Genomic DNA, 10,653 nt, shown 5'->3' on the forward strand with positions numbered 1-10,653 from the left:
AATACACTGATGGGCAAAGTAAATCTCAAAACTATTTTCTGTTAATCTACAAAACTGGCTAATCACTTTGTGTCATGGCTTTTCTTTATTTGTGCTTCAAAGAAGCACAAACGCATTCAGAGAAAATATTCAAACCTTTCCTAATATTACAGTTTAAATGATAGCTCTAATTACATAGAAAAGGTAGAGTAAATTATAGTTTTTGTATCTCTGTATAAGTATGAGGAGATCTAACAGATGGTTACTTACTAAGGAAGCATTTGATTTAACTACCAAATAGTAGACTGCTGCATCAAGAATATAATCACCAACACCAGTCAAGTTCTGTGGTTTCCTCTGTCCTTGGGGATGTTTTTTCCTGTAAAAATGTTTCAGTCATTCTGCCTCATTCTCCTCAGTCCTACCTCATGAAAAAAGCCTTCAAAGGATTCCTTGAAACACTGTCTCATTGCGCTCTTCATAATCAACATCATCACTCCATTGCCATAGGTAACGTTCTTTCATCTTTATCCTTTTGTTTTCAAAAAAAGGTCCACTTGTACACTTTGGCTATTCTCCTTCCCTGCCTCACCTCGGGCTTCATTTCAGCAGTGTACAGCATCTAGACAAGACTAATTTTAAGAAGGCCTAATTCCTGTGTATTAGGCCTCTTCCTCCTGAGAAGGCCTAATTCCTGTGAGACCCAAACTTATTTATTCACCTCTATTCATGCACTAAGTTCCAATCTAAAACTACAGCTATTTCCAAACATGCTACATGGGACTTACCTCTGTGTAGAGAAAACTCCGGAAAAGACATTGCAGCTCCAGCCAGCAGAAATTCTGCTAATTTGTTTGCAGCACTTTTGGAGAGAGATTTTTATAAGGTATGTCTAACTGCTCCTTACCTTCAGTTTCTTGTTTCTCATTCTGTTTGAAAATATTTGTAGGGATGTGCACTCTGCAGGTGAAGGCTGTCCAGTTCTGGCTTTTGTGTATAAATATTTTATGAATTATTATAGGCTCATTTCTTCCGTATATTGGCAAACTGCTCCCTGCTGCTCCTCTGTGCTCTGTTTTTTAAAATAGGACTTGCAAGCACTCTCCTATAGCTTGTTTTGCAGCCCAGCAGTTAACAAATCACTCACTAGTAAAGGATAGAGCCTGACTAGAAGTGTGTGGAATCATTTGTTTGTAACCAAAACACACAAAATAACCCAAAATACAAAACTTCCTATGTTGGGAGTTAGCAGAAACACTCACTTTGTTTCAAAATGAGGAGATACGCCTATCATAAAATAGCCTGTTTTGGCTTTTCCCAAGTGTCTGTTCCCATATGTATTGCAAACTTTTATGGCATTTACACACATTTCTAATTGTACGGTCAACAAGTACCGTCTTTATTTCACTTTTTCCCTCACATAAAAATAAGTTGAGATGTAGGATTTTCTCTCCTGACAGACAAGTAAAAAAAAGTAAATCTGCCTTCACAGTGGTCAGAATGGAGAAACAAAAATAAATAAAGAAGGCAAAAACCTGTTTTGAAGAAAAACTTTCCTGAAAATGAATATTAAGCTTTTCATATCTGCCATGGTGTTTGTCTTTTCCTCCTTCTCTCTTAACTCCTGTAAGTGCGTCTTCCCATGTGTTATAACATATATGCATCTACTTTATAAACATATGCTTTAGCTCTGCAACTTTTATGGCTCCGAGCAGTACATTCAATGCATGCTCTAGCTTCTGCTGGAATTGCCTCCTTTACTTTATAAGACTTTGGATCAGGTCCATCAAAATGGCCTAGCTTTTCCACCAGTAAAATGAAACCTCTCACAGATCTAACTGCTGGATAGTTATTTTCAGAGGGGAAAGCTAGGATAGAAGTCGAGTTTGGGAGGTGAGTTCAAGCCCCTTGTCCAAATCTCCCATGTCACTCTAGGCTCCATCTCGAAAGGGCCTAACTTCTAGCTGCAGCAAGTACGTTTTCTCCGCTGGCTTTTAGAGAGACAGGAGCTACCTCAGGGTGTGCAGCAGGGACTGTGTGGCTCAGCCTCTTCAAGCAGAAGAGGGAATTCCAGTGAGGTCTCCCCAACTCTAGGTAATTGTTTTATCCACTGACTTATCAGGGATGCTTCTGTGGAGCACATGGACATGGTCATCATGCTCAACAGTTGCCCAGTGAACCAGCTGCCTCAGATGGCAAAGATCCTGCCATAGCTTAACCTACAGACACTTCAAGATTAACTACTACCTGTAGCAGTTCCCACCCCAGTTTCTTGTAACATATTCCTTCTGTGTTGACCCTTTCCTGGAGATCACCCACTGCTACCAGTCTGACACTGAAGCAACTCATGTAAGAAATCATCCCTCTTCTGAGGCAAATTTGGCTGGAGGAGCTGAGCCACCAAATTAAACAGTCACAGTAGCCTGCCTTGTTGTACCTGAGGTAAAAGTAGTTCACATTAACAAGCAACGCTAAAATATACAGCTTTTTGCAGCTGGTTCTTGAGAGAATCAGGCACTTTCTATCAACCAAATCCACTGGAGAGGGGACCTACCTAAATGGCAGTGACAGCCTCAACCATCCCATTTAAACTGATGCTCCAGATCTGCCTTAGAAGTCTGAGAGGCTGAGGCAGATCCATATTTTGTGACTTCAACACAGGCTGAATTACAATAACAGAACAACTGTGAATTCTCATACGAGTTTGTTACATGGCAACTAAAGTCATTATTTATAGTTTTTAGCAGCCTTGGAATCTGTACCTAGGTTCTGAAAACACAGAAGGTCTGGGCTCCTTCCAGAAAAGAACAGGAAAAAAAAGTCAATGAGTATGAGGATGCCTGAGAAGAGTTAAACCATATCCAGCAGCCTCCTAGGAAAATACGGTATTTCTTCTGAGGCCCATCTTGATGCTTTTGACAGGCTTATAACAGAACCAATTTAGTTTGAACAGCAAAATTATCTTCCTAACCCCTGTGATGATTGGGTTACCCTGACAGTCTAGACAGCACAAATGTGTCTGCACTAAGTTGGTGATCCTCCCCTCACCTGTAGTACAGCAGCTGGTTTTGCCGGTGATGGATGGTTTGTGTTTTAGTGTCAAGCTGCTAAAAATGAGTTACTTTTCCTCAGCCATCCAGTATTCAAATATGCAGCTCATATCATTATTTGACTGTTAATTTTTGGTTACAGATGCAGCTTTTTAGGGAATTTTGGTCAGACCATATGCGCAACAGTCATTTGACATTAAGTTTTTGAATTCTCAGAGTAAGGGCCAAGTTTCCTTGTGAAGTAGTGCCAGCACTAAGAATAGAATTTCTTTGCTCACCGTGTCTTCCTTTCAGCACCTTCTTGTGTGTTTTTTTCCATTGACAAAGTTCACTTTTTTTTTTTTTTCCCAAGGAAAGGGTTATATCCACCCTCCACCTGCGAGCGCTCGTGTTTTCCTTCTTCTTTATGTGAGCTAACGGAGGTAATAGCTGCCCTAGCGATGTCACGCTGCGCTCAGGCTTTCCATTCAGTCACAGGAGGGCTGGTGGAGACACAGCACTGCAGCTGTGTTCGGTGGAAGCACTGATGGGCATGTTTAACCCCACTCCCTGTCCCCTTTCCTCACCCACTGGTTGGTTGACATAAAGATTTCCCTGTATATCCATCTGGCAGGTTGCTGAGAGCTTGGCTCTGTTTTCAAGCAGTAGAAACGAGCCTGGGGTCTACCAGGGATCTCTTGGTGGACAGCAGACGGACCTAGCTCGTTCTGCTTTGTCTCAAGGGTGGAAGAGTCATAGCTATCCCACCTCTCTGCTATACAGTGGGTTTTGGCCAAGGTTTTTCTGTGATACAGATCATGCTGTTTCACACAGAAGGCAAGCAAGTAAAGCCGGGCTCTTGGCGTAGTTGCAAAAATAAACACCACCAGCCAAGCCCACACTGCAAAAAATCACGAGCAGCCTCATAAAGCTGCTTTACAGTCCCTGCGGGACATGATGTATTCAGGGGTCTGAGGAGGCTGAGCAGCCCCTCCTCGCTCCCTCCCGCCTGCTCTGGAAACTCCACGTGTGCCCGGCATGACACACTCCCAAGGGAGTGAGGGCCTGCGGTGGGGAGGCGGGCCAAGGCCTGGGCCGCTTCTCAAGCTCTGGCCTTGATGCTTGCTGTATGGTCCTCAAAACCAGTGTGGACTGCAATGACTATCAAACACTTGTGTGAAACATGAATGTTACCTTCACGAATATCATCATGTAGAAAAGCAACGCAATTGTGACTTACTTTCTAGAGGGAAGCCGTAAGGGCACCAGCTATCTTCATTACAATTATATTAGCGTTCCTCTAACTAAGATCAGATTGCTATTTATTATACAGCCTTTGCATGTTATAGACTGTAGGAACAAGTAGGAGCTACCTAAGGAAATTCTTGTCTTGGCAAGCAACCTGCAAATATCAGGGAAAAGGGCTGGGTACACAACCATTAAGAAATATTCTAGCAAGCACCACAGAAATGGAGCACCTACCTATATGGAGAACTCAATTATTTTTGCGAAACTAAAATATAATAGGTTGATTTGAAGCCCTGTGGATAAAGAATGGTTTTTTTTTTTTTTTTTTTTGAATTTAGAAGAGTTGTCTAGAAATGGTTCTGCAGTAGTGATCCTGGAATGAAGAGTATGTTCCGTTGAATTTTGTACGTAAACTGCACTGTAACATGCATGAAAAAAGCTTTTCTGATACTCCTTGGAAGCTGTCCATTGAAATCCTCCCTCTTTCCGCCCTCTCCACTTCATAGTCTATAAGTTAAAAACCAGTGTTCTAAAAATAGTGTCTATCCTGTGTAGCGTTTTTTCGATTGTGTGTTTGATCCATATAGTAACTATAGGGGTTGCTTAAAACAGAAATACAGCACTGCAGTTTGATGATGAAGGTTATATTCTGTTTTTATTACTTCCTTGTAAGTTCTTATTACTTCCTATAACTTACCTTGTTATTATATCTATACTAAAAAATGAAGAGGAATACAATATGCCTCTGTATTTTTAATAATTTATCTCTTTTAATATTTTACCTTTAAGCTACCACTGTCTTGAAGTAGTTAGCAGGAAAAAGCAACAAAAAAAAAAAGGTATCTAGATTTATATGTCTTGTTGCCTCCAGTACTTTAGAGAGAAGTTCAATATCTCCATTAATTCATTTATTTTACCTGCACAATGTTCTCGAGTAATTTTTAAATGAGAACAGTTTGAAAACTTTGGAAAGCTCCTGCTGCTGCTTGTGTGGCAAAATCCAAGCCCAGGTTATCTCACTTGCCTTACAGCAACAAATGACAACTTGTAGCTGTGTTGGTAGATGACTGCAGTATGCCAGCTGTGGCGAGGCAAACACAAGGCAGCTGAATCTTCAGTGCTAGCAGGCATGGAAAAAAAAGTTAATCCTCTTGAAACCTTACATACATTGGTGACATTGCTCTTCTCTTTTTTATTTGCTTGTTTGGATCAAAAACCATAACTGAGGGTTGATTGTTTTTTGAATTGCTACTGTGTTCTCCTCCAGTTGCCTTGCTGATATGTGTAGTTCACAGGAGACACCCAGAAGTCAAACTTGCTTAGAACTTCTTAAAATAAGAAACCTCTACTCTGTTCCAAAGCAGCCACTGTGCAGCCATGCATTATAGCCATGAATGGCATGGTTCATTAATATTTATTTATTTATTTTTGCATCAAGGACACAGCCTGGGATCTTTGTTCTGTTTGGCTTTGATTTAGTTTTTTAAGAACACAAGCAATATATACAACTATCCTCACTAGATCTTTCCTCATACCATACCAAAGCTAGGGCAAATAGAGCTTAATTCTTTTCTCCCTAATACTATTTGTCCAACTTCATTTCACTACAAAAAGAAAGAAAGAAACCAACCAACCAACAAACAAACAAACAAAAACCTCAGAATTTAACTTATTTAACTTGTAGTCTATGGCAAGAACAGAAGTACACCTCAGATAGATTGTTTTATTTTTCTCTCACTGATCCCGGAAACCTCAAGGCTGTACAACAGTTCAGAAATAACAATAGTTTTACAGGCACAAGCAGCATCTTTGCTTTCCCCTTTTAAATGAGATAAATAAAAAACAACTATAAAATTTACATGGGCTTACAGTGTTGTCCTTCACTGCAATAACTATGCTCCTGTCTCTGATCAGTTAGCAATGGTCTAAGCAAATATTGTCTCTTCAAACAGCAGCTATGTTGGGAGCAGTTGTGGTTATCTCAGTTGCTGATGTCAGTATGTCAGGCAGGACAGAAACCCTTTCCCCCTGCCCCCATCTGCTGCTTCTCTCATTGTTGTTTCCCCCAGCTCAAGAGACATTTGTTTGAAACCAAACTTTCTAGTCAAGCCAAAGCAAGTCCAACAGCAGGATGACTGCTATTTATTTGGCATCCAACTCCTGACGTATTCTAAGGCTTTTGGACATTCTGCCTTTGATAGTAATATCTATCTGTTTTAACGATGAGAGGAGGGCAGGCTTGTTACTGTTACTCAGTGATGAAGATTTCACAGCTACTCAGTCTTCTCTTGAGGTTCCACAAGTCAGTTTAAACATGTCTAGTGTTTTTTACCTATAACTGACCTTACTGTATTTTGGGGGAGGACAGGGGGCTGAATCTGTGACTCCATCTGTTAGACACCACACAGCTACTAGCAATAACAAGTGGAGGGATCAACACTTAAACCTCAACCACTATATTAAAAAAAAAAAAATTGGCTTTCAGACATTATTGCTCCAGCCAAGAACTTGGAGGGCTTTCCTCTTTAAGTACCAAGTATCAAACAAGACAGGAAGACAAACACAGAGGAGCCAACGGAGCAAAATATTAAGCCAGCTCTTAGACTGGCAAGAGAGCTTGAGCCTAGTGAGACTTCCCGCTGTTCCCACTCTCTCTCCCTGTCCCTGCCGAGGTTCCCACAGCTGCGCAGCAGTGCCCTGCATGGCTCCTGCCAAACAGGTGTCTTCGTGCCTTCCCCAGGGCTCCTAACAAGTGACTATTTCAGTTCAATTTGTGAAGTGGAAACTGTTTCTATTATGAGTATAAGCGAGATCTACCCTAGTAACATATTCTGGGAGCCAAAAGTCCACATGTTTTCATAACCTATGCTATTACATAGCCTTACACTTTCCACTGACTCAGTCAGGTCAATGATTTCTTTGTGCTTCCCTTCCATGTTTTACAAGTTGCCAAAAATCCCCATCAATAAGGCAGGTACCCCTTAGCAGGCAAATGCTGTAGCTTTTTTTCAGATGCAGAGGCTTGAACCCACACATGCTCAGAGTCTCAAGTTCAAGAGATGGTTAGTGCAAGAGAACCACTGCAAAAGGCTGTAATTCTTTCCTTATGCATTTAAATACTATCAACACTTCTCCTTTGCTAACAATTCTCCCATTAATCTCTGTAATTATCAGTTCAGTACTGAGCATAGGACTTTCATCTTACAGTAAGATGAAAGATTAAGATTCTTAAGTTGAGGCTGATGAATGTTGATAATTAACTGCACAGTAACAGATTTTAGCTGAGCTGGTGCTTAAAGTTGATTATGCACAATGAAAACACTACAACTTCAATACTTACTTCTAGGAGAGGGGGAAAAAACTAGCTTGGGCTACACTTCAGATGGAACCTCCTGTCAGGAGGTCCTGTGGTTCATATTTAGGCATCCAGTTTGCATGTTAGTTGAATTGGCATTTCACTACTTGGTATTTTTGACATTTCCTAGAGACACTGGTACACTGAATTGCAAGATACAACACATGCTGCCCATCTTAGAGAAAGGTCACTGAAGTTTCCTGGGGACAAGACAGAAGTGTGCCTCCAGGGGAAGGAGGCACACTGGCAGGATTCAGTAGTAAGAGCAGACTCTTGAACAATTGATTAAGCTAAGGTTCAAGTTCTGAAATCCATATTTTGGTTATGCTTACTACCCATCATTACATATTTAAACCAAATTTACCTTTACCATAGACATTCACAGCAGTTTCTGTAGCAGGTGACAGTAGTAGTTTATCTAGGTGTTAATGTACACTGCATCTGTACTCTGCTTTAGTGCTACTAAAGTCTACTTTTAAACCTGGAGCTCAGATACCAACCTTGAGCCATTTATAAATCTGGTTCTGCTCCCATGTGATCAAACTTAAGCATTATTCCATTCAGAAATTTTAAAGTTCTCTGTGCAGGCAATCCTTCATTTATTAAAGGGAAATTGAGCACACATACACACCAAAAAAAAAAAAAAGGGACTGCTCTGGAAAAATTCTGGTAGTTTCCTACAATCTTTCCCCAGAATAATAGTAACATTCAGCCAATACTTAAGAGTGTCTTTATTTTACTCTTAGGTTTTAGGGACATCTTAAAAAGCAGTTACAAACATACTGGTATTACAAAGAAAAGTGGAGGTGCAGTTTCAAAAATCCATAGTGTCTTTAAATATAAAATATATATATATACAAACTATTATCTAGGAAGTGAACCACTATTTCTGCCTCAAGCTGGTCCTGCCAACCTCTGGGTCATCACTCCCCAGTACCGAGCTCAAGAACTCATTAGAAGGAGCATCTCCAAACTTCATGTCACCGGCATGATCCATAGCATAGCTGCTTAGCCACAGCAAGTAGATACCATCACCTTAGGTTTTAAGGCATTCCATAGTTTTCCCTCGAGCAGTGGGTAAGAGGCATCCAAACATCTCCTGGGAGGCATATGTCATATACACAAAGCCATCTTCATCTTTGTAGTCCCTGTACACTTCTGCCATTGTCAAGGACATACTGGCGAGGCTTTTGTTGTTCACCAGCAGGTAGAAAGCTTGTGTAGCAGTTAAAGCCATTCTGCTTCTGAGTTAAGAGGAGAGGGAAAAAAAAAAGAAAAAGATTAAGTGTTAGCAAATTCAAGGAAGCTTCATCTCTAGTCTTTGAAATAAATTATGTGGAGTAGTAACATGAACTATGTCCAAAAAATGCTGTATAAAGTCATTATGTGGTTTAACATCTTTCATCACCAGGAAGTTAACTTTATGTTTGGAAGCTGGAAGGCTTGTGCTCTGAGGCTTAAAATCAAATTGTTAGACCATGACTGCTACCAAGTCTAGCCTGTGTGTTCCCACCTACCAAAAGAAGTGCTGATTAGAAACCAAAAGCTTCTGTAGCATTGCTATCACAAATGATATCAGCATGGTCTGCTAAAGTATTGGTCTCTGAAAGAACAGTCCTTCTCAAAAGGTATTAAATACAGATCCTCAAGTTATGCATCTCTTATAGAAAATATTAGATATCTAAAAAGCCCTTCTGTAGTTTACAGAAACCTTGCATGAAAGGTATGGGCTTTGTAGTGCTTGGTCAGAGACTGCTGCTGATTTTATGGGATTTCCACATACTGTTTTGGGAAAAAGAGTTGTTTAGAAGCATTAAGAAGCTGTGAGAAGCATTTAGAGTGCTCACAGCTCACACCTGTGAGTTGTTGCAACCTTAAGCAGGTTCAGTAAACTACAGTTTAAAAAACAAACAAACAACAAACAAGTAAGCCAGCAATAGAGCAAGAGCAGAACAGAACCCCAGAGCCTCAGTACAACTTCCTTAAATTCTTCAGGCAGAGACAAAGCAAGACACTCTTTAAGTACTTGTAAGAGATGACAGTCATCAGAGATACCGTTACACTTTCCTCCCACACAAACAAATTAGGTAAGTTTTTACAGTAGAGTGCTAGAAAATGGAGACCTGCCGCCGAGCCCACCACAGCCCCACCTCACCTACCTGATGATGGTTATGAACTGCATCATGGTCAGCTCCTCGGGGACAAGAAACTTGGTTTTGTCCAAGAGAGGGAGGTATTTCTCTTTATGGTACCTTTCAACAATTACCTGTTTTAATTAAAGTCACGCTTAGAAAAAAAAAAAAAAATCTGAAACACTGAGTTCCTCCCCCCCTCCCTCTTAGAGGAAAAGTTGGAGGGAAAAAAAAAAAAAAAAAAAAAAAAGCCTCAATGTTTCTCTTCAAAGAGCAGCACCAACCTCCGCGGCACCACAGAGAGATTTACCGGGATTTTGGTCGGGAACTTCGCCCGGATCCCGGCTACTTCTTCTCGCCTGGTGGCTGCGCGAGAGAGAAGAGCCGCGTTACGCGTGTGCGCGGCCCCGGCCCCGCGCGCGCCCGCGGCCCCGGCTCCTACCGAAGCTCTTGCGCAGCTTGAAGGGCCGGGAGGCGGCCGGGCCGCCGGGCACCGGCACCGCCTGCATGACCCGCACGAGCCCGGCGGCAGCGCCGCCCCGCGACTCTTATGGGCCCCCGGCCCGGCCCGCGCCGCCCCCGGTGCCGGCGCCGGCCTCGTGCGGGCGGCCCGGCCGGGGGAGGGCGCCCCCCGGGCCGCTCTCCGCCCCCGTCCGGCGCCGCCGCGACGCCCCCGCAGCGGCGGCAGCGGCGGCAGCAGCGGCAGCAGCTTCTTTGCCGGGTGCTCGGCGGCGCCCCGGGTGTTCCGCTCCCCGGGGCGCGTTTTCCATCCGTCGTTCCTCTTCGGGAGCCCCTCCGCGCCTCATGTCTCCGCCACAGCTGGGTGGGAGCTCGGCCGGGGGTCACAGCACCTTGGGTCCTGGGGCGGCAGCTTTAAAGATCGGTTTTGTCTCTACAGATCGTGATTTCA

At 42.5% G+C, this 10,653-nt stretch overlaps 1 protein-coding gene across 1 annotated transcript; it reads right to left on the reverse strand.

The window, feature by feature from the left end:
• Window positions 1-8,327: 8,327 nt before the first annotated feature.
• On the reverse strand, window positions 8,328-10,252 carry MAP1LC3C (microtubule associated protein 1 light chain 3 gamma). The gene is made up of 4 exons (XM_088524312.1): window positions 10,186-10,252; window positions 10,054-10,109; window positions 9,771-9,877; window positions 8,328-8,855 (listed from the first exon to the last, which is right to left on the reverse strand). Exons 1-4 carry the CDS (start codon window positions 10,250-10,252, stop codon window positions 8,648-8,650), a joined length of 438 nt encoding a protein of 145 aa, XP_088380438.1. The 3' UTR covers window positions 8,328-8,647.
• Between the last annotated feature and the right edge of the window lie 401 nt (window positions 10,253-10,653).

Source organism: Tinamus guttatus, unplaced genomic scaffold, assembly GCF_059628265.1.
Source record: "Tinamus guttatus ecotype Peru unplaced genomic scaffold, ASM5962826v1 Tinamus_guttatus_pri_ptg000208l, whole genome shotgun sequence".
Lineage (NCBI taxonomy): Eukaryota > Metazoa > Chordata > Aves > Tinamiformes > Tinamidae > Tinamus > Tinamus guttatus.

Excerpts from the sequence above, each read along its gene's own strand:
- MAP1LC3C (XM_088524312.1), bottom strand. The coding sequence starts at position 10,252 with ATGCAGGCGGTGCCGGTGCCCGGCGGCCCGGCCGCCTCCCGGCCCTTC. Across the intron at positions 9,878-10,053 it reads AGTTCCCGACCAAAATCCCG|GTAATTGTTGAAAGGTACCA; the intron begins GTAAATCTCTCT and ends TAATTAAAACAG. Across the intron at positions 8,856-9,770 it reads CAGTTCATAACCATCATCAG|AAGCAGAATGGCTTTAACTG; the intron begins GTAGGTGAGGTG and ends CTCTTAACTCAG.